The sequence below is a fragment of the Solenopsis invicta genome, chromosome 11 (genome assembly GCF_016802725.1).
Source record: "Solenopsis invicta isolate M01_SB chromosome 11, UNIL_Sinv_3.0, whole genome shotgun sequence".
NCBI lineage: Eukaryota > Metazoa > Arthropoda > Insecta > Hymenoptera > Formicidae > Solenopsis > Solenopsis invicta.
In genome coordinates, this window is record NC_052674.1 from 2,586,422 (window position 1) to 2,612,082 (window position 25,661).

Consider the following 25,661-nt stretch of genomic DNA (forward strand, 5'->3'; position numbering starts at 1 on the left):
GTGTCATGACATTTGTAAGATATTACCTGCGTCTTCATCTCTCGCACCGATACATACGTATCTCGTGTATCTAAAGAGTAACGTTGACATACAAATTTGTAAACGAAATGTAAACTAACAATTTTAAAAGATTAGTCGCAGAAGAATTCTTATAAGGATCCTCAATATTGAAAATATGAAAAATAAAGCTCAATTAATTTATAACATTGAATAAAATTTTTTTATGAGCCGCTCACTGTAAATTTTATCAAACTATTCATAACGTAAGAACTTTTATCCATGCACCATTTTTATTAAGTTTTAAGATAGTGATTAAATATTCTTGTTGAAATTTTATGAGCACACGTCATAGAAATGTTATAAACGTTTTTTAATATATCACAGATATAAAATGAATTTTTCCATTTATTTCGATTACATAATTGATATAATTTCGACTTCCTGATAAAAATAATTTTACGTTGAAGACACAAAGAAGAGAAGAGTCTTTCGCGTGCATAATATGGAGATAGGGTTATATGATTAATCCTGCTGTATTCAAACGGTAATTATTGGTCTTTACGCGTCTTATCTGATCATGAAAAAGGAAACAATCGTAAAGTCTCCGTACGTACGTAAAGCCTAGTAAACCTCTTAAGCTTAACTGTAAAGCGTCCAAAGTTACCTTTTAGTGGGTGATTAGCAAAACCGAGCTCACCTTTTCAGGGGCCAATTACAGGAGATTTCGACATAATCCTATTATCTACATTAGCTCATTATTGCATAACTGTATCTGGTCATATCAACCGCTTAGTCGTATCTGTATGTCTGTAGGATTCCTGTAAAGGTCGATTTTAAGGGTCATTTCTAAACTCTCTGATATGTTCCTTTATAAGCTTTTCTTGTGGAAACGCAAGTCTCTGCTATTCACGTAATCTACATGTCGTATTATATAAATTTTACTTATAATGTATGTGACTTTAAGTTAATTAGAGCAATTAACAATTTTTCAATTTATTTATTCAGTTACCATAATGGAATCAAAAGTAATATAATTTCGGCGACAATCCATACAGTTATTATATGTAGATCACATTTTACTTTTATAAACGATGTTTTTATTTGAATCAAAGATCAATGAAGCGCACGAGCACATCGTTTGACGTTTTTTTCCAAGTAAACTGGCGGAGGAGGATTTGCTCTTGCCGAACCTTGCTGTTCTTATCTGAGCGAGCAGAGATTTTATTTAGATCCCGACGATCCGCCGGCTGGCTATAAATGCGAAACGTTTCGCCCGGTTGGCCAATCATGCGGGGTAGGCGAGAGCGGGAGTTAAGGGTGTTAGGGCTATCCGGTGTCCACACCTCTGTTGTCAGCTAATGCCCGGCCATTGAGGGGTCGCTCGTAAGCGTACCGAATCTCCTCGGAAGGTGTTGCCAGTACCCTGTGGGGAGAAAAGGACGGAAGGCTAGTAAAAAGCGGAAAAGACAGAAGAAGTCAAACGTGCGCGGGTATTGGTGCGAGCTTCCACGGATTCCGAAAGCTTCACCCCCCTCGCCCGTTCGCCCCTCGGTGGCTATCGGTTGACGGCAATCCGGCTAAATCTCTTCCACCATAAACGGCTAAACAAAGAGGTCCATTCTTCAAGAGAGGCAACCGCCACGGACCACCCTCGCCTCGTTCCGTTCCAACGGCTGCCCTTATCGGACACTGTCCACCACTTACGATCATCCATCTGGATCTCCTTCTTTTCTAAAGCGAAAAGCCCGAAGCTACGAGATAACGACGCCAGCTATTGTTCGCTGGATTTTTTCGCGATACAACCGTACCGGTTTGCCTCTTGATAAATCATCGTTAATCCATGGAACTGATGACGAAATCCAATTCGAGGGTTCAAACTAAGTAACAAGTGTTACAAGATTTGATATTTTCTTACAAAGTTTTATTGTACGAACAAAATTCTATTTTTTATCATAGTGTTTAATATTTTTATTTTATTAATTATTTAAATGACAAAAATAATAAGTTCATAAGATATACTATTATATAGAATGTATACAGCAAAGTTTTCACCGAAAAAAATGGTTTGAAGATTTTTTTTCTGTTATTTGAATTTTATTTAAGAGAATATAGGTAGAACACTTTCTATACATAAACAGTATTGTAGTAATAGAATCTCGTGTTTTTGAGAATTAAATATGTACATAACGTATTAAGCGCATATATCGAAATTTCTTCTTCGAGTGAAGCTAATATCCGATAAGTTGAGTGGCGAGACGAAATTTTTTGGGCGGACGCCAGTGAACGAGATTTTAACGTCGCCGAGATACACTTCATATTTTAAGTCCCAATCGAGATATTTCAGATCAATGGCGACTGCAGATACGGGCATGGGGTTGAACGGCGTCGTAAGGAACTCGTAGCGAACGCTGAAACGGTTGAAACAGAAAGGAAACCTTCGTATTTCGTGTAAGTGGGTATCAACTCACGGGAGGACGACACCGATCCTCGCAGTCGAGGGTTTGAGAAGGAGAGACGAGACCAGGGAACGGTTCTCTCGGTAGCATAATAAAAGAAGGCAGATTAATGCCTTCGGTCTTGAATCCAATCAACATTACTCCGACAATAGTCCGCCAGCCAATACCCATCTTACCCTGCTCGGCCTGATATTATCAACAGCCCGCGCCGCCCCCCTCGTTTCTTCCCGTACGACAGTCATCCCTTAACGTCTTTCTCTACCCTCGCGCGCTGCTTCTTCGTGCCGCCGCGCCACCCACGGACACCTCGCTCGCTCTCTTAATTCCACGAGCGGATGATAAGTATGCTAACAAGAGAACCACCAGCACGGATGTAAGGGGGGTGCTGGAGACGCCTTAAAGCCGAATTAACGCCACGCTCACATAAACGCCCGTCGACTTCCCCCCCGTCAATGTTAATGTCTACCAAGGGCCATTAGCCGATCGAACTTGAGTCGGGAGAGCCGATCGACGTTCACTCGCGTCGAACGCTCGCTTCCAGGCCGTCTTCTTAATCGCCGCTGCAATAAATCACCTCGAAAAAAACGCGATACCAATGATCTCCATGTCGCGTATACTGGTATTTTCAAGCGATCGTCGTTCTTGTCTTTTTTTTTTATCGTAACTAAACGACAGAGCTGGTAAATTTATGGGAGGTGAAGAAAGCAATAATTTTGTTTAAAAAATAATATTTTATTTGATTAACTAATATTTTAATGTATTATGCATGTAATAATCGAAAATGTGTTGAAGTGATGTTTGAGTAAGCAAATGATGGATGATACATGACACATATTAGCAAATCTTGATATACAAATGTTCATTTGATTCTTCTAGGTACTAAAGCATCGATGATGTCATTGTTGCATGATATAGCGCAGCTGCATGCATATGATATCGAAGATGGAATATTATTAGCGTTTTGCCAAAAAATGAAACGAAAGGATGTTATCATAAAAATTATACGCATGTTTAGGATTACATTAATTATAATAAATGAATATAAATTAATCATATAAATTATTATTTAAATTATTTATAAATTAAATAATCACTTTTTTTATAAAATTGAATAAGATTTAAATGATTTAATTTGGTGACATAAAAATTTTTAATATTTAAAAATTGTTTTTAATACTCTCTTTTTTCTATAGAGCTCTATCTTAGGAAAATACACGAGACTGCATATTATTATATTATAAAACGTAATTACATTTAGACTTGAATTATTTTTGCCATTAATTATATTAGTAAGTTTTCTTTTATAAATTTAGCTTGTGTGCTTTGAAATTGAATTAGTTTCATAAAAAAACTAACTCGTAAAGAAAGTACATATATGTCTATGGAATGGTTGTGACGTTCAAGACGAAGACGCCGCAACGACACAGTATAGTGGTCAGCCTACTCTTCTTTCTTCCTCATCCTCATGCAGAGGGACATTTCGGCAACCTATAAAGGAATGTTTTACGAGGGCGAGATAATGCGATGAAAGATGCGAGCGGCGAGCAGTCATGCCTAAAGAGTGTGTGTAACCGGACCATCCGCCCTCCTTCTTTCACGGATCCGCCTGACCCCCGCGGTTCCGCGGCCAAAGAAGGGGTGGTAGCGGGTGGAAACGGTCGAGGAAACGGTCCGTCGACGGCGGTCCACGACCATAATATATCAATTCCGTATTCTAATGTCCGAGCGGTTAATCCAAAAAGCGTCGACGCTGCGGAAACCTAAGCGGTCGACGCTCCTCTCGCTTCCTGGAGGGCGCTGGCCGCCCTCCCCTCCGTGTTTCTGCCTCTCGCTTCAGACACCCTCTGTTATTCTCGGATGATCTCCGACTGGCCTCCACCCCGTTTACTGTTCTGTCCATTCGCGTACTGCCTCTTTATTTGCACTTCTTCTTCGTGTTTCTTCTTTACTATTTCATCATTCATTCCCCTTGTTTGTTATATGTTTTTTGCAGAGTAAATATTTCTGTTGCTATTCTTCAACTGTCTTTTTTCCCTTGAAATTTTCCGTTTCATTCTGTACTCGTCTGTATTTTCTCCTTCTTGATCTTGACTTTTTCCTTTCTCTTCTTTTTTTTATATTTATTTTCTATTTCTATTCGTTCCATTAGGGGTTCTCTTTCTTTGTAGACGCGCACGTGTGTGTACGTGGGCGTATGTATCTTATTCCACTCTCCTTCGCTTTTCCTATTCTCGCGGTGCGACCTGGGAATAAAGTCGACTCTTGTCTCTCTCCGCGATCATCCGCCGAGCCGATGTCACGTATGCCGTTGATACACGCGAGATTCGGTGCCGGTAACGACGCTTAACCCCCCGATCGCCCACGTCAGACCACGTAGATAATTGGGGAAACGCGTGTTTGCGGTCCCGCCGGGATATTCCAGTCTAAGGGATCATGTACGAGGCGGCCATTCCGATTACGCATGTGAAGGGACGGATATTGAGAGTTGCGCTCTTCGTGACAGACGCCGCTTCCACCGACTGCTGACGACGATCGTTTTCCTCCTTAGATTCGAGGAAACGTGTTTATCGTGTCGCGCCGATACGAGACAGATGTAAATGTTTGGTTGGCTATCGTCCGTAACGTGGCGTTAAGGTAAACATAAATGTATATGGCGATGTTTATCGCGCAATAGCATTGCGATAAATATTTCCGCGCGAGCGGACGTGACGACGACGCATATGTTGCCGCTCGTGCCCCCGCAGGTGTTTCTTATTTATTTATTGGCCACTGAAGAAATTCTTTCTTTCGTTCTCAAACTTTGGCAAAGCTAGAAAACTGTCTGCGAAGAAATTACACACGTGTCTTAAAATACATTCTCTACGCCGAGAAAAATGATCTGATTATATTAACAAAACTTGTATGATTGAGCGTTTCTGGTGAAACCAAGCGGAATTTCTGCTTATTATAATTTAACTCTTGTTATTGTAATCGGAACGTGAGGTTTTACTATAATCTGATGATTCCTACAAAATTTCTGATTCGTTCGTTTTCGAATAGACGTATCTACATGATTTCTAAATGAGGCAACAAGACTTTTGCCAGTGTAGGAATATATTCAATGAAATAGTTAAGTTTTCGCCAATAGAGTAAAATTTGGGGATAAACAGATGAAATACTCATTGTCTGTCTAAAACGTGAATTATTCTTCCAAATAAATTTTGGCTGCTAAAGTTCAAATAATTCAACGCCGCCAAGTTTCGTGGCGCGATTAGTCGGCAACGTTATAAATTTCAATAGTAATGATCGATCAGTTTGTGATGAGTAATGGAAGAACGAGCAGGCAACTATTTTTACTCTTGACGCGCAGCATAAATATTAATTGTTCCGGGCAGAAAACAAACGAAGTTTCTCAGAGGAAATTCCAGAGGTAAACAGGAAATATTTTTTCTCGGAATTCATCGATGGATGAATATGTAATTTTTTTCCTGAATAAAGAAGCGAACTTACGTGTACGTGGCTTTTGCCCTCTGTCAGCGATTGTGTTACGCGTTTCATAAGAGTCGTGCGAGCGCGTGTTACGAGCGTACGCGCGACGAGACCGCGACGAGCGCATTACGAGCGCGTAAAACGATCATTTCGACGCTGATTGACTTCGCGCTCGCATTCCCGTGGACCCAGCGCCGTTTTCGATGTTAAACGACGCTAAAAAAAAGCGATGAGTAATCTGTAGTAAAATTCGCCGCTCCACAAGTCGTGCGACATAAAGCGCGTGGTAGATGCCCCGCTTTATAGTCTCGTAATTTTCATCGTAACCGCCGCGAAACGACGCCTCCTCGTTGTCCTTCCGATACGGGAACGAGGGACAGAGCAGAGGAAAGACACACAGGGGCGGAAAGACCAATACGAGCCTACGCGCGCGCAGGGGTTCGCGACGACGGCGACGACGACGGCGGCGGCGACGGGACGAGAGGAAAAAAAGAGCACGACCGGTCCTTCGAGAGTGGCGCGAACTATTAAAAAGCGCGCGTCCGCTCAAATTCTCGCCGGCAGTAAATTATCCGAAAAAAGAAATAAGCGGTGGATTCGAGGCCCTCCTCCTCTCAGCCGCCCTCTTCTTCTCCTACCGTCCTTCCACCCTTCCGCTCTGCCTCCCTCCCGGCCAGCGCCATGGATAGATCGTCGTGCGCTTGCTTTTCTAGGGTAAAAACCCTCACCACCAGCGAGCGGCCGCGGTTCTGAGATAAAAAATTAGCCGGAGTTGCAAACGTTTCCACCTTAAATCATATATTTATCGCGACATTAATTCAACCCTTTTAGGTACCCTTTTTTCCTGGCCACTCCGCACGGAGACCGAAACGCCTCCGCCGGCCGACCCCTTCCACGTTTCTCTCTTTTTCAGCGTCTCCTCTTTCACCATCTCTCCTCCTTCATCTCGCTTCGCACCCTCGTCCCTCTCTCTTTCTCGCGCCACCCACAATGGACGACAGCCCGTTACCTCGCTAATTTCTCAGATTCAAGTATTTTTATGTACCGTCGCGCGAACCTGACGGGGGTAAATCCTCTCGTTTATTATTTAGTGGGGACGAACCGGACCCTCGATATGGGTATGTATGCGTATGTGTATATATGCCGAAAGGACTTCAAACGGCCGTAAGCACGTGGGAAGACGTGCGCGTTTGCCTTGTCGCCCTTTCTGGTTTGATGGGAATACATGGGCTCTCGTTATCTCTCCTTGCTTCAACTCTCTGCGATTATCCTCCTTTACAGCTGGATTGTTGGATCGGTCGCCTGCTGCCGTTCGTTTATCATTTTGCTGTTTTATAACGAGTTGCAATGGAGATTATTCTTTATTTACGTTTTATTTTCTATCACCGAACAAAGTACAAATTAGCGATGCCTGATGTGTATACTTGCAGCATCAACTATGCATTATAATATTTGCACTAAAGTTTGGATATTGCTTCAATCAGTCCGTGTATAAAATGGGACAATAAAAAGCGAAAATGTTGCGAGTCAAGTTAAGAGGTGATTCAATCTGAGGTAATTGTATCCTATATGGGTTACTAGTTTTACAACTTTTTTTCTAATTTTTTGCTAAATCCAAAATTAAAAACTAATGGCCAGATTTAAAGTAGGAAACATTTCTAAATATTAATTTAAAATATGGGACGGTTTCAAATATTTATTTGGGTGTAGTGAAGCTTTCTAGAAAGTCTCATTTAGGTCGTATCGAGTACATATGTTACTCAGAATGACTTAATTATATTATTTCTTTCTCACAAAAAATGTTAGAAAAAGAGATAATAAAGTTATCTAATGTTACATTTATAAGTTTATAAGTTTATTAACACAGTGACATATTAACATATAAGGGTATACAAAGAACTTTCATCAACAATTCATTAAGGAAATATTAAAGAATAATTGACTTATCTTAATTTTTTTCTCCTTAAAATCAGGTCTTGTGAATCGCAGTTTAATAGATGGATTAACATTTATCATCTTGAATAGTAAAAGTACTGAAAAACATTACAAATCATATGTGTACTCATCATTCATTTAAACTCTTTACAAAGAGTTGTCTTTCTTTGACTATAAACAGGATGCTATGACGAAAATATTAAGTACGTCGTTGTAAAGTATAAATATAGAGCTGAAATAATGAATTATGGAAATTAATAACTATCAGTGATGGTTAGTAATTTTCGTAATTCATTATTGTAGCTCTATACTTATACTTTACAACGACGTACTTAATTACTTACATTTACTACTTAGAGAGCAGTAATTTTTCTACGAAATCTTAAATCATGAGAAACATAATCAAGAAAGTTCTACACTTTTGACCTTGCTATCAACAACAGAATACGCAAACTAAGCAATCAGTTGTTACAAACAAGCCACGTTGATAGCCAGTGTGACATACTAACGTTGTTTGTTCAATTCATTACATAACTATTTAGAAACAGCAAATAAACTATACTGGATACACCTACCTTAATTAATATTTATTATAAACTTTTTCTCCATGCAATATATTTACTATAATTAATTCCAATTCAACAAAGGAATTGTTTCATAATTTTAAACAAGTTTAAATATATGTAAATTTACGTGAAATTAACGGATTTAATATCTTACAATATGTACATATTATATATGCAGCATTTCTTCACTGTTTCCTTTCTCTTATAAATAGGGCAATTTTTTGTTTAAATTAATTCAGAGTGATTCCTGATCACAACTTGACAAATTTCAGATTTTATATTTTTTTTCAGATTTTATATTTTTTTACGTTATTACGTTAATATTATCCTATCTTCTTAACGAAATCGCGAAAGATATCTGTCAGATTCGTGTAATAAACGAGACTTTCCATTTCCCACACTTCTTTATCGTTCTAACGAAATACTTACATATGTAAGAAGTATTTAGCTCAGCGAGCGTACGTTCACACCTTACTCACGTCCGAAATACGATCTATGACCACGCCTATGAGCAGTGGCGCAAGCAAGCCCCCAAAATTCCCGGACACATTATCCGCATTGAAATAGGAAACGAGGCGTACCCGGGAACCCAGGCCCACCGTTGTTTACTTAATAAATACATATTTAGTACATATACGACGTATATAAGCTGACTGAGCCGGCTGCGTCTATTTTTGCCTCCAGTTTTGTTGTCATAGGACGGGCGATGGGACATGGTTCCCCTCATGGTGCCGCCACGGGCAGCCTAGATCTTCGACAATGGATGTCTAAAGCCGTGAATCGCTTCGAATGCTTCTGATAGTTGGGCCGGTATCGCGGCTCTAATAAAGTCTCTCGCAACTTCTTCCGCGTGCGGTGCCGCGATCACCCGTGGAAAAAAGGCGTGGTTGTGCAGCATTCTCGTTGTTAAGCCACCCTTATATAGCCCCGCTTAATAAGAACTTTATGTACCGAGGCGTGTAATACCGGCTATATCCGTTTGCGCCGTTAACCATCCGCCTACCAGCATTTTTGCAGAATTTATTTTTATATTACGCGATCTTTCTCTAAAACCGCGCGCGAGTGTGCGAGTCGAAGGCTCGAAGCACCGTCGCGGAAAATGCAGTGAAAATTTCGCGTTGCGGCGAGCGACGGGAATTTATGCAAGCTAGTCGTTCCGACTTCGACTGCGGCTTTATGTTATTTATTCAAGTGTTCCGTGAAATACAGGTTTCTAAATTTTTCAGCGAATTATATTCAGTTTAATGGAAAGTATCTTAGAATGTTCAATCTAGTTTTTGGAGAATTCAAGCGGTTTTTAGTAATCTTTATTTTTACACAATATTTAAGTATATTTTTCCATTTAGTATAATTTTGTTAGTTATATATTAACATATAAATTATTTTCTCAATATCATATCAAAAATATAAAATTTGCTCTGAAAATAATTTGTAATTTAAAAGAACTTTTAATTTAGTATATCGTATTCGTATCGTGTGAGTGATTTATAACAATTACACATATATATAATATAAACAACTAGATTAAATTAATATAAGTTTTATTAATCTTATTTATTATTTTTTTATTGTTAATTTATTTCTAAATCATTCGATTATTATTCAACTTTTTCAATACATTACGAGAGAAGGCGCAGATAAACATTCCAGGCATCATTAACTGCAGAATAAATCGCCCTAGCCGAAACTTCGTCCCTCGTAGGGCCACCGTGTAACAATAAGCTAACGAGTGCGCGATATAATTCAAAATTCGAGAGCATGTGTTTTTGTCTTCGGGATTTCTCACAGCAGGCAGGAAAATACAGTTTTGCTCTACATCGTGTAATTGTCGAGGAGCCGAGGCAACGAGTGAAAGGAATATTTAAGGACACACGTCGTTTCGAGGAACATATAGTCCCCCATTTCCGGCTCGCCTGTACAAACTCAAAGCTGGTGGTTTAAGTTGCGTCAGGCAACACGTGTGTACACGCGTATTTATCGCTTATATGTACCGCCTCTTGCGCATATATATATTTAGCTAACCAAAGAATGGGATTTCCATACCTGTACCGTCCACTTCGTTTCTTTTCGCGAAATGCGGAGTGAAGTCGTAAGGTGCTTGTCGTGGAGTGCGCTAAGAGGGCTAGTCTTCAGTGACGCATACCACGCGTCATTAATACGTTGAAGATTGTGTTGTCAAAAGCTGTCGGTACACGAACCGCTTATGCAGTTTATAACTAACAATAAGCCTTGAATATATAGATAGGTATATTATATAATAAGTAAAAAAAAAGATCCAAGTGCATCTTTTAACAAAACAGTATATAATTTTGAAAACTGAAACTTCAATATTTACTCGGTTGAAACTTGTTAGCAAAGCGACTTAATGGTTCGACGTCATTTTGGAATGTAAATTATAAATGCTTATCAAAATTGCAGTGAAAAAAGACACACGTCTTGTACACACGTATAACAAATGTTTCTTTACATAGAGTTTCTGTAAAAGTTTCTCACAAACATCTCTGTTTACAATAAATCTTTTTGTTTATTTTACATATTTTTAGAAACATTCAAAATAAGTATTATTATCCACTATACGCGTATCAAAAATTTTTTTATTTTATTAAAAAATTTTTTTATAATAGAAAACTGATTTAAAAAATTCAACGGATTAAAAAATATATATTCTTTAACATGTGGTAATATCGCGATATACCACGCAGATTCGTCAAAACTTTCAGAAGTTTATACACAGAGTATCTTGCACGCACGTATAACAAATATTTTGGTAAAGTACACAGAATTTCTGTAAAAGGCACGAGAGACGTTCTCTATTTAGAATCATCTGTTCGAATTTTATATATATTTTTAGAAACACTCAAAATGAATTATTAGTATCCGCTATACACGCGTCAAAAGTAACTCAAAAGCAATATTTTTACTTTTTGTTTTTTTTTTTAGTAAAAAAGATTCTAACAAATTAAAAACATTTAATCTCCAATATTTGGTAATATCGCGATATATCATGCGAATCCGTTAAAACTTTCATACCAAGAGCTTCAGAAAAATTTTGCATTCCTCTTCGTATCAATTGATTGATGGTATAACTTTGGCACGTAAACTGGTCCCGAATAATCATAGCTATTCTCACACACGCACGTCAGAAATATTCGAGAAAGACGCACTTCGACCGTTTCCTTTCTCTACGATCCATGAAGGCGTCCCACAAAAAAAAAAACGAGGAACTCGAAGATCTCTTAGGGGCCCGCTGGCACGTAATCCACCGACTTCGACGACAGTGTGCGACGAGTCGAGTCGGCGATGTGTGATGCGCGGCCATAGAGAGATAGAATGAGAGGGAGAGAGAGAGAAAGGAATATGAACGGAGAACAAGAGTAAGAAGGAGAAACGAACATATGGTAAGGCGAGTCAGACCACGATGTGCCGCGTATGATGTAGCCTGGCGGCAGTGGGGTCAGGGACGTGACGAAGGGTGGGTGCCTAAAGCGGGACGAGGGGAGAAAGTCTTTGGATGTGCCGCGTAGAGGGGACGCGGGAATACCGCTGGGTATGGGGGCGCGGAGGAGAAGAAGGTAGGGTACACACATTGAGCGGAGGACTGTGGCAGCGGGGTGATGAGGGGTGGGGGAGCTGAAAGCAGGCCTGTTGGTTGGTTTCACTATATTTGTTTATATTTACACAATAAGCAACAGCCCCGCCGGCCGGAGCTGCTTGGTATGCCTGTGCCGCTTTTAGTGTTTAGTCCTCGCTCTACTCGGTCGGCGTGCTAACGTTGGCTTTCGTCTTCTTCGCGAATCCGACGCGCTCTCCCTCCTCCCTTTCTTTCCTTCATTTTATTTTTTCTCGCTTTTTTCCCTTTTATTTTTTACCGCTCCCTGTCCGTCGCGAACTTAGTTTGTCGGGGGTGCGCCCTCGTCTTACCCCCGTCTCCACGCACCTACCTTTCTTCCCTCCCTCCCACCCACCCACCCACTCACCCGCCGAGAGTGCTGGAGACCGAGTTTCGACCGAAGAAGGTTCAAAGTGCCGCTTTCTGGATGCAGTGCGAGGAAACGTGTATAGTCGGTGCTTTCGTGAGATACAATCGCAGGCAGGTGACTTCCGTCGCTATTGCGACGAGATTTCCGCGTGTGCACACCGGATGTTTGCAGTGGTTGTAGGCGCGGAGTGTTTGCGATCACTACGTATGCGCCACATGGTTGCGCATTCGGGACCGGAAATGCCGCTCGTCGCGTGAAACGTTTCGTAGCGGTGTCTCGTCGCGACTCCGGAAACAGCAAATCTTCTTCTTCAGTCGGAGATTGCGTTACCGTTAATTCCCATGGACTGCAACGCGCCCACTTGCAATCCGAAACAGATGTAAGGAATTTTGATTGAATCCTCAGCGGCGCGCATACATTAATTAAGAATTAATTAAGCGATCTCGCGTCTTAGGTTAGGCATGACGTAATGTTAATCGCGACTGTCGTCGTGAATAATCGATGATGTGAAGTGGACATTAATTATACGATGCGTACTTCTTTTCTTTCGACTTTTCGTTTTGTTTTACGAGACATTCTCCGCACCTCTTCTAGCCATGGAATTCAAAATAATATGGCCGATGTTTAATTAACGGGTTGCATGTCGCGCGTAATTATCCATTCTGGAGAAAATGACGCTTTCCGATTTAGCCGAGCGGCAAGATGCAGACTCGAGGAATATTGCATGACTAATTTTTCTCGAATATTTAATGTATTAATAGTAACTTAATTCAGAATTTTTATTTTGTGCACAGACACGAATGCAACGTAATGCAATAATCTGCGAGACATTTACGTTCTTTCTCATTTAATTCTTACGTTTTATCGCAACTTTCACTTGTAATAAATTAGCTGTACACACACGCGCGCGCGCGCACACACACACACACACACACACACACACACACACACACACACAATTGTATGTTTTTCTACTTCAAATTTTCTATTTTCATCAAAATATAAACACACGCTTTGTATACCTTGTGTATTACGGCGGAATTTATTAATTTATTTATACGGAGCTATCGCGCGATGCTCCGAAATATTTACGACAACTAGATATTGTGTATTATACATCACTTATGATGAGAAACAGTCTTGGCGCGAATTTAGCGGGATGATCCTACGCATGATGTTACGCATTTCCGGGAAAGTATATATTATTAGCTTTCCGCAACCGCCGAACATTGTTTCTCTTGCGTCGGGTAGGTGGAATCACGTGCGTCAGACTTCGATCTAAAATCATAGCTCACGCGAGGGCAATCGGATAAGAGCGCACATTTTGAGATTTTGTCACGATTACCACGCGTTTCGGAACCGTGATCGACTATTCCTAAAATATTCGCTACTTTTATTATAATTTTCTTTGTTGTACAGCTGCCTTTTTAGGTAATTTTGGTATCCATTTATTTTCTATTAATATATATACATATATATATGTGTGTGTGTGTGTGTGTGTGTACACTGGAAATTTTATGCTAAATGCATATCTTATGTGTCGTACTTTTAATAAATTATGCATCTTCAGAAATTTACAAGGAATATTACATTTAATATAGATTTCACTTTAAGATAAAATAAATATCAAGTCATTTATTTAGATATGTTGTATGAGAAAAGTAAGTTGATACAAGTGTAAATATGAGACGATGTAGTATTTTTACTCGAGAAACTGTTTTTACTATAAAAACATAATCATCAATTAATAACTGTTATGTTATAATGCAAATTTAATATCATATATTAAAGCAGAAACAAAAAATTAGTGAGTTAACATTATTTATTACATTAAACCATTATTTTATATAAATTAAATTGTGATGATAGGAAAAATGCGCGAGCTATATTTATTAATTAATTTTGATGCATGAGAGTTTATTGACGTAATGATGATCGTGATTTCAGGACGATGGCATAATGGATCATGACACAGACGGAGACGGCGCGATCAACTTGTCAACGTCACAACGACCCTCCGCCGCCACCACCCCTAATGGTGATACTCCCACTTACGGCCAAGATCAACAAGACAACGATCAGGTGAGAAATTAATCTCCGAGAAAGACCTCGATTTATTACCATGCAATATTTATTTTTTATTGCCCTTCCGACACCTTTCGGACATCACGGAGTCACAGTTTGAACAATCTTTTTAATCTAAGATCAACACGGTATTAACAGTTAACATGATATATTAATCAGTATGAAGTGTCTCGTTTGATCACCGCCATTCATAGTGATCGATGCTTAGAGTTTTTCTACTAGAACAATCAATTAGAAAATTTTATATTAAATTAGCCAATTGATGACGTGGGCAATTGAATCCCGCTTCATTTAGACGCAACGAGCGTCTAAGCATCTCTTTCTCTCATTGATTATATTTACATTAATTTTAAATAAGATTAAATATTTATTTGGTAATCATTACTATAAATCAATAACTAAATATAATTGTAAAAAGTACATATACAAGAAGTTAAATATGGAATACTCGCGATCTTCAATCACTTTATTCAATCAGATTTAATAAAGCCATTGGTATTGCGTTATAGTGAAATTGATGTAATATTATGAATAGAATATCAAAATGGTATTCGCGAGAGCGAATTTCATTTGACACTGTATTTTGAAATTTTCTAAACATGGAATTAAAAAATGTACTAATTATCGAAGTGTACGAATAGTGGTTGTTTAGAATGCGGCAATCACACTGAATTCATTAAACAATGAAACAGTCGGTTTTATCAAATGATATTTTATCAAATATGATAACATTGCTCCATATAATGTCACTAAATATAGTCGCAGCTGTTTATACGCGATAAGATTCAAGACGTTAATCCGCACCATCGATGTAACATTCTTTTTGTTAATAACATTTATTGTCAATGCGTGACACATAAAACGTGCTATTATCAAGCTACCAGCAAAAATATCTGTTACTATAGTAATTTTCCACAATCTGATATTGCATGTCCAGATATTAATAGATATTAACGATCCATGCCATCCTCGTGTTACTGAATTTATTTATTCAAAGCACATGTGTTTCGTATCATTTTATATAAGCTGCTTTTTATTTAGAGAACACAATCGACACTTTTGACACAAATCGACACACGTCGCTTTTCATTTACTTACAATTTAGTTCAAACTCAATCGAGACTCTTCGACTCTACTCGGGAGGAGAGCCGAAGTGTGTCTTTGACCGATTGAACATTATTGGAACGCATCTGCAAACCAGCTTTCAGTATTTTGTTCGAATCGTTGAACATATTCATATGCATATATACAGTGAATAAAAATATAGCTACTGAGAAAACAACAATTATTTAATAATAAAAAATTATGATGATAAGTATTGTGTACTTTGTAAATAATGATGTATATTTTACACTAAAATTTATCATTTTTGTTTCTTTTTAAAATAAAAGTTATATATTGAAAAATAATTTTTTAAGTTCAAGTATATAAGTATATTTATTTTAATATAATTTTCTTGATTTAAATAAACATTAATTGGCATAAAATAATTTATTTTTAAACTTAGGACATCTATTTTTTCGTCAAGGAAATGATGTTAAAATAAATATATTTGCTTGAACATAAATATTTTTCTATCAGTGTAAGATTGAGTATTAGAAGTTCGTGCACACTGTGCATATCATATTCCATTTAATTGTGACAAACTGTGCTCGAGTGTGTTAATTCATGTCAACTCGTTTTCTCTTAAAAGGAGAGCAACCATATCAACGTCACCGGGTAAATTAATATTAATACGAATTATTGCAAACATTTCTACGTATATATAATTAAATTATTATCACGTTGTGATTTATTATAATCAATGCTATATGAATGTAGAAGAGACTTTCAAAGTAATATTACTTTTTGCAACCATCATCTTATTTAAGTGCAATAATTTGATGAAGAAATTCATGTATAAAATTTGCATCCGTTGAAAGGAAAATCTTTTATGTGTGTGCAGAGACCAATGGAACAAATTTTGATTCTGTTTTTTTTTAATATTCTGTTCTTTTTTAAATTAATCACATGTGCCAAAATACAAATCTAAAATCAAACCACTATAATAGAGGAATATTGCAAATAACAGCAAGAGAATCTCGAGATCTTGCGAAAAACTGCAACAAGTTGGAGAAAGATAACTTCGAACCTCTGAGTATGACCCGAACGTTTCGAGTGATCATCAAGGTGGAGTAGGGCCAATAAAACGAAACAGTGACCTTCGTGCCCTTTTACGCCCTTTTTTCGCGGGAAGTCCAAATCGAAAACGGAATTGAACGGTCTTCCGCATCCTGTATCGCGACCTGCGGAGTAAACCGATAACGCCCTTTTGGAGCTTTCGTCCCGGGATCTTGGGAGTTTTCTGGCGATAAGCCGACACCGGGCGCGACACTTCGACGTTTGACACCCGGCTGCCATAAAATCGGGCCCCCTGATTTCAAATTCAATTCAAAATCCCGTGCTCACGGACGAACGCAATATACCACTCTGGCAAGCGGCGACAGTGGAAACAAATGTTTTATGGCCTTTAAAACGGCCTTTTTCACGATTTCGTTTCCGCAAAGAATACAATATGACTCGCGACGTATGCGTTCCTACATGACATACGTATTTCGCGAATCAATCTGCGGAAAATCTGCGTTGTTCCTTCTTCTACGGTTTATAAATAAACCCATGTTTTTTACAAAAATATTATTAATCTATTATACCTGACCCTGCTGGAAATAATTTAGTCGAATCGGCGTCGATCGATTAATGCCATCGACGTCGATCGACATCGATTCGATCAGCCATTTCTGGCTGGATTACGGCATCTCAAAAGTATTCACACATATATTGCTACCTTTGTATTTCTTCCAACTGTTCCAATTTTTCCAATTTCTTACACCAATCTTCAATCTTTATACGTTACACCCCGAAGAGCAAAAGGCAAACCTTATACGCGTCCGACATTAGCCGAGATAATTAATTATAAATGTGGATAAGCAGGTTTAATACCAAGGGACCTGCGTAATACGAAACCGTTTATCGAGTTTTATTTTCGGTTTCCCTATTCCCGATGACCCAAGGAGTAAAATCGTGTTTCCCCATCTGAAGGATCGACTATCGAGCTAATATTAAAATGCATGTACCGTATTAATCCTGCCGAGTTTAGCTGAGATATATCAAAATGAATACAGGTCGCGACATTTTATTACGTCCAGGTCAAACCGAAAGAGTATCATCGATGTTAAGGGATTCTGAATTTCTAATATTGTATTAAATCAATATAGATTCAATTATCTAATATATGATAATTTCTTTTCTTTAACGGCTATTAAGTCTTTTTTTATTTCTATCTTCGATTATATCAATCTCGAGAAATAAACTTTGAGCTTGAAATAGGTTGCTAAGTAAGTTATTTTATGCTGTATTTAATTATATACCATTACTTATAAATAAATGCACACATCAGTATTTATTCTCAAATAATTTATACAAACACAGTCTTTTAGCTTTATTATTTGATGTAAATAAAAAGGAGGTGTAATTATTTATTGATATTTGAAAACTTATTTGAATTTGAATTTTAAACGAAAATGAAAGTAAAAAATTAACAGTATATATTATATATATTGGTTTAAAGATGAGAGAAGGATACCCGTTTTTAAATTAACATTACTCTGACATAAATGTACATTTAGACTTTTAATTTATGCAGAACTCTTAAGAAATATGATAGTTATAACGTCTGATTAATAAAAGTTTCCAAAATTTAAATCCAACTTTGGTATTAACAAAAAAGTAAAAGTAAAAAAAGACTGGAGTTTAAAAAATGGAATATATTGGGTTGTCGGAAAAGTCATAACGCATTTTTCATATATAAATATATATATATATATATATATATATATAAAGAGAGAGAGAGAGAGAGAGAGAGAGAGAGAGACTTTTCCGACAACCTAATAATATAGAATACGAATCAAATTTTAGAAACGATAATGAATAACATGAGAAATAAATTTGTTTATTATGTAAGCTAATTAAAATACAGTTAATACATAATTTATATCTTTGCTGTGATACATAAAATGAAAAATAAAATAATATCAACATTAAAAAACATATAATCAAAGATTTCGAATTATCGCAGTTCCAAAAATCAGAGCATCCCAATTCTTAATAATCACAAAATTTCCCACGAGCAACGTTCCAACAAATTGGAACACGTGAAAATGTCGCGGCAATTACATCCTACCGTAACGAAGTCACGAAGATATCAGAGTCTCAATGGCAAGGCACGTAGACACCTCGACACTTCGACTTCGTGTGTTTCTCTCCGTCTTCCCCTGCCTACCGATCCTTACATCCGTAACCGCAGAAGAACGACATCGTCCCTCGCGACGTCCTTAGGCTACAGCGTCACTCTGAACCCTCGCGCAGCCGACTCTCGACTCTCAAGAACCCCTTAAATTATAAACAGTGTCAGGCCGCGGTACTTCGATCGTACAACCATGGTTCGAAATGGCAAACTTGGCTGCCGACTGCTCGTATCGGAACAACTTCGACGCAGTTGTTAGATATTGTACGGATATCTCAGGTGTTATGCCCGTTTTTGCAATTGGAAAACCATTTTGAAAAACTCGCACATTTGATCAAACTGCAGTGATAACTGCGTTATTCGGCGCGCGACTGAACATGGGATTTTCTATTTGCATTTTGTACACTTTTTTGACTTTATAACTTTTTTTTATTTATATCGTTTATTCTCGTGGAAATATTAAAATATTATCAGATAAAATATTTGTCAGAACTTTTTGACTGTATTGAATTGTTCAGATTTATTGACGTAGTACGATAAATCGCGCATACACAAAAATTCCCAACTATCAACGTTATCTGAAAATCTAAGCTTTTAGTTAATTTTGCTACGGTAGTCGTACGTAAAAGTTTATTGTGTTTTTCAACGATAAAAATGTTACTTTTAAATGATAGAAATGTGGTGGATTATCCGTTTCTTTCTCTGCGGATAAAAATTCCGACGAGTAACGTAACAAATTGACGTAATGCCTCATTCGGCATGGCATAGAATCTTAACTTCTGCTTAAACTTTCCGTCCGGTTAATAAGTTAACTACAGAATCGCCTTGAAGTTCTGCATAGAGATTGCAAATAATTGACTCAACGGGACAATTGTCGACATTAACCTAACCCATTACTTGGAAAGCTGGCGAGATTCTACGAAGTTACGGAGTCTATCAAGATTGCTTCAAGTGTGACACAATGGGAGTAAGGAAATCGCGGTCGAGTCGTAGGACGGTCAGCAAAAGTCAATGGTTACCCAAAACTCGATCCCAAAACGATCAAGCCAACTTCATAAAGTCGTAAGATCCCAAAGTTCCTTGATGTTCGATTCAATCGACACTTCCTTCCTTTCCTCCACGTTTAAAATAAGAGTTTAAAACTGCCCAGACGATCGTACAAGGACTTTCACATACTGAAACTTACAGAGCTCATCCAAGATTTATAAGAAATCCAAATTGTTTTTCGAGTATTATTACGACTGATTAACGCTACTTTTCTAAGAATGGTAAGCGGTAATTTACGATTTCTCTGGCCGTTGTTTAGTCACGCAACTGGAGTATACATTTAGCTTACATACGTGTGAGTGTATACGAGAAGTAATATAGAAGGCTTCCAAAATATCCCGCTATATACGTGCTAGACCGATAAGCGAATCTTTATTTGCACAAGCAACGACCGAGCAGATGTACGGTGTCGCGTGTGTAACGCAAGTTTGACGTGTGTGCCCGTATACGTACACGCGTCAACGTAATATCCTCTTTTACAATCTACGCGCTCGTGCGTTCGTATGTATGCATCCAGAATTTTCTAGCTCGTTTGTGTATCAAAGTGATATATCTCTGATAATTTTCAATTTACCAATTGTTGTTCGTAGAATAATCATACGCGCAGTTTCTCCGTGACGAAGAGATCGCGAAGATCGTTGCAGTTGTTGAAATAATTTATTTTAGTAATTAAAATAATTCTTTCTCGTTGCGAAACAATACAATTATTTTTGGAGCTCGCGAGTTTCAAATTACGTGTTGTATTTCTCGAATAAGTTAGCGCGACGTTTGTAATCGTTGTTATCTTTCCGTCACACGTCACGAAGTTTCAAACTTCTCCGAATAAATACTTTGAATTATTCGTAATACTAACTAACCGTGGCGATGCCCGTTTGTCCGCGCATTCGATAATTTGCCGTCGCGCGACACGACGTTTCAGAATTAAACAAACTTTTATCGTGAATGACGTCGATATTTCATTAGATTCCTCACTCCGTTTATCTCCGGTTAATATCGAAATGCCCGGAGAATCCAAAGGATCTCCAGCGTGAGTATCGGCGTTCCTTGAAATGCTAAAAGGGGTTGCGAGGACGGGCGCGAAGGACGAATGAAACGGATGGTTGGAAAGGGCGAGAGCGAGGGGATTAAAAAAAAAAGAAGGACAGAGCACAGTGGGAGAGGAAGAGACGAGCATCGATGAAAGACAAGCGAATTCTCACCTCCCGCTCCAGTTTTATGGATCGCAAATTGCGGATAGGCTGTCCTTCCCAATCAGGCGGCTTGGCATCCCCCTCGCCGACCAATTCTTCTTTCCCAGCTTTCCCTCGTGCCATTTCTCTGCCTCCTCCCCTACCCTCGCAGCCTATAAGCGGCTCGCATCCTCTCCTCTCCCGGCGCGAGGCCGTAACTTTTACGTAACACGCTTCGCTATGAATATCGATGCCGGTGGAGTTAAGGAGAGCTCGCTTTTCTGTAATTGAAAGAATTTTTGTCGTGCTGAGCCAGCTGGCCGAGGCATAAAAGGTCTCGGATCGGAGCACTCCGCTAACTCTCGCGCGGTGAAGAACTTCGCGGTACGACGTGAGCGACGAGGATTTTAATAAATTACCAAAACCGGGTGGATTTGGGTGGCCTTTATTCTCCTCTCGGGGCCTTGCATCGCCGGGGGTGGAAATTCCTTTCCGAGAGTAGCGATCTGGTTTGCTTCTGGTCTGATTAGGCTCGTTTGCGCCGGGTGCTGCTACGAACTCTCGAAGCGGGAATTGTTTCGCCCCCCGGGTTACTTTGCTAAAGTATGTATGTCGAACGTGAATCAGCCTGACGAAAGCGATTAATAACCTTTTCTTCAAAAGAGTATTCGCGACACGTCTTAATTATTTTTCACAATATGCTTGTTGCGATGTTAAAAGTACAATATATTATTAAAAATTAACGTGGTAAGCTGTGCCAAATTACTTTTCGCACACAAATTAAAAATTTTATTCATATATAAAAACGCATTTATAATACAATTTTTAATAATTTTTTTTAAATTATGTGAAAGATGATATTTCTTTAATAGTCATTAAAAATGACAATGAAATAAAAATATTAAATTATGAAAACGCCATTAAAAATCTTTCGGTTAAATAAATAATTAAACTCATCAGCAAAAATATCAATTGTCTGCGTGTATTAAAATAATGATGGAATGTTATAGTCAGGGAATAATAATCTCGTTAGTTTCTAATTTAACTGTACTATACCGGTTCGTTTAGTGGTTCCTGAAGCCAAATTTTATTGCGAAACAATGTGCTATTCGTAGAAATTGTAATTATCTTTATGACGCTCGTTATTTGATGAAGTGGAAAGCTACCGCTAATAAAAGTTGTTGTTATTTTTATCGTAATATGCGTACTTAATGAGTAACGACTAATGAAAAAATAATGGTAGGTTATTGTGGGAAAATGTGCGTAACACGACACTCCTGCGATTACTTCATCAATGGGAAGGTCATTTCGTTAAATTGGTTACAACCGATACAGTTGTATGTACATATGAATGTTTTATGGCATGAAAATTGTCGGGCCATTAGACAAATTTAAAAAGACAAATCACACAAACTCGTGGATATTCAAGTTACAATTGCATACGAGTAATGAAAAAATTTATATAAATGATAAAAGAATGTATATAAATAAAAAGGCAAAGTTGAATTTTTAATCTAGATATTTAATATATTTTATAAATCAATTTTTGTATGAATTATAACTCTATGACGATAAATACGCAAGAGGATTCTATGATATTATAAAATATATTTGTAATGTTGCTTAATATATCTATTCTTTTATATTAAATGTAATTGATGTTCTTTAAATTCATGATGTATTTTATTAATATTGCACTGAAAAAAAGAGTTTGATAATGTTTACCAAGTGTTAAGTGAATTAATTCCAACTAATTATTTGATTAATATAATCAGAAATAATTTTACTTTTACAAATGTTTTGTAAATATTACTAAATTTTACTAATACTTGCTAAAGTATGCGTGTGACAGATCGTGGGATATTGAAAAAGAATTTGATAGTAGTTACCAAATGTTGAGTAGAATACTGTCAATTAAATATTCGATTAATATTGTATAATCACAAATAATGTTCTAAATATTTAATAATTATTATCAAATACGACATTTGATAATATTTGCTGATTTCTTAAAACTAATAACCCCGAGAAGACTGAACGTCCGATGCACGATAGTGTGTAGTAGTGAGGTCGGAATTCGACTGCAAGACAGAAGTCAGAAACTCTCGGGAATGCCATAGTAAAGCGCGACGTCTCGTGTAGTCTTCCAAGTCTCGGTTTTATCTGCATTATTAACCGGTCGAAACCTCACGGCTGTGTACTTAAATCCAATCTAGAAATCCCACCCTTCTAGTCTCCCACTTCGCTAACCTCGGAGAGAGAGCAAAGGTCGTCGGAGACTGGCAAGGGCGATTACCCTCCATTATTCACACGCTCGCTTCGTACCGCTGAGTGATACCTGAGAGAAACTTGTCGAACATCCTTCTAATGTTCGGTGATATCTCGAACTACATTACGTCACCATTCACGCACGATTGTTTCATTATTGGCATAATTAATCGTTTTTATTTCGAAAGATCTGTTTCTTAGATCCTTTTCTATTAAATGCCAATTGATATTTTTGCTAATAATTTTAACTCTTTATTTTATTGAAAAACCACTTTTTTCGCGATTTAATATTTTTATTTCATCGTCATTTTTGATGAATTTAGTTTAAAGGAAAGCAGTCGACAGGTGAAATTCTTTCCTAACAGCCGATATTGTTTATCTATCACAAAACAGTTGCTGACTCATACCAGTTGTAATGTAGTCTTTTCTAATGAATCATTTTAGATATGAAACATATAGTAATCGGATGTAAGTACGGCTGCGAATACAAGGACAATAATGATACCGACATAATTCCCAGTTCGGGCGATCAGCTTAACGTCAGTTGACAAAACTAAGATCCCCATGTGCCACCTGAAATAACTTGCGACAGCATCGCGACCAAACATTTCTCGTCGCGCTGTAACTACATCATCGGAATCGCGGCGAGTGTCGACACGATGGTTTCTCGCCAGAACGCAAAACAATTTATAATAATGCCGCGTGTATAACACACCTGAAACAATCGGTTCCTTACATTTCACGATCCATGAAGAGTTGCTTCGAAATATCAGTTTGATTGAATTCATCAATATTAACATATTGTGTAATTATGAACGTCGAGTAAATTATTCTGATATTGGATGTTTAAATCGAGATTAACTCGGAGACGTATAATTATTTAGCTGAATAAAAAATTTGCTGTACCATCGAAAGATACTATAGAAAAAATGTGTAGAAAATAGTAATCTGTATCCTGTCATAAAGATAAAAACTGCAGACAGGATAAAAAAAGATAGGTTTATTTGTGCGTTGAAAGAATAATTTTACAGTTCAAAGATTGTAATTTAGTATTTATTTGTTTTTTCTTGAAGAGAGTGTTACATTGTCTCGTTTAAAACCTGAACCCTTAACGCGTTTGCCTTATCTGACTGTAAGTTAGATAAGGCAAACGCGTTAAGGAAGAGATATATTTTTATTGGTTTTATTGAACAAGCTGCACAAATTTAATTTAGCTTATTGGAAGCAAACTGATTATCTTAAAAAAGAAAATAGACGAATAGTTCACGTTATGCTACCTTAGCCGTGATATCTTCACATCTGCTCACTTTTATCATGGTCACCACGTTGCGTTCTGTCGTTTTTTCTTATCACTGGTCGCTTGTCACTGGTTGGTCGTTACCAACCAGTGGCGTGGGAATCGAGATATCCGATTTCTTTCGAGCTCCATTTTGAAGATTCCACTTCCGACGCTTTCATTTATATGCAATACTGTTCTACAGATTTGGTTCTTCAACTACATTTCGAAAGAACTTACATCCTATTCTGGGATTGAGTTGACGTGTCTATATCTTATTTTATCTTGTAAGTAAAATTACGATAATGATTGAAATATTGATAATCAGGTTAAAGTGAAGTCTATAAAAAAACTGTTTTATTGTTTGGATAGCAAGCAAAAATGGTAAAAATAGGTTTTCATGAAACTTACACTTTATTTTATAATTATCATTTTTATTACAATTATTTTATCACAATTCTGGTTAATAATATAATAAATAATCAGGATAATAAATCCATATTGAACAAATCAAAATAGGTGTCATATTTTAATAAAATCAATATATTTATTAATAAAACACAAGATTGCCTTAAGCTCAATCTACTTTTATCAAAGATAAATTCAATATATTACAAAAGATATTCAATTATGTATTAAAATCCTCTCGAAACGTTATTACTCAACTATTATTATAATTATCTATATTTTCAAATAAATGATATCTCCGTAAAAGAATTAATTAACAATTATACTTTTTCATATATTTAATAATCTGGTCGCAAAAAAATGATTAATATAATTTTAACATTATAATTATAATCTGCCAGTTCATAATTGTACATATTTTCTATTATGATTAAGAGTTGTTCTTGTTTTTCATTAGAACAATAAATATAGGTATATATGTTAGTGCGAAACCTTTAAAGATATTCTACGATATTAAAAGCGAGAAAAGAAGTATGATTATTCACAGAGATAATTATATTTTAACAGTACAAATTCGTTTTCTCTTTATTATTGAAAGCTGCGTTTCTTGCGACACCATCAGATGTTGCAGTGGTATCCGTTTTCGCGCGTTAGAAGAAAGGAATCTCGGACTGAGAGCTTCTCGAGAAAATATATATATATATATATATATATATATATA

The 25,661-nt window shown here is 37.3% G+C and overlaps 1 protein-coding gene across 17 annotated transcripts in view; it reads left to right on the forward strand.

The window, feature by feature from the left end:
* Positions 1-25,661, forward strand: part of LOC105194631 (forkhead box protein P1) — a 322,192-nt gene that overhangs the window by 197,405 nt on the left and 99,126 nt on the right. For 16 of the 17 annotated variants that reach the window (XM_039454863.1, XM_039454857.1, XM_026130825.2 and 13 more), the window contains one exon: positions 14,353-14,487. In XM_039454863.1, the coding sequence (XP_039310797.1) occupies positions 14,353-14,487 (135 nt within the window). Of the gene's footprint in view, positions 1-12,425; positions 12,785-14,352; positions 14,488-25,661 lie in introns of those variants that run through there. The other variant, XM_011159646.3, reaches the window with a different exon arrangement.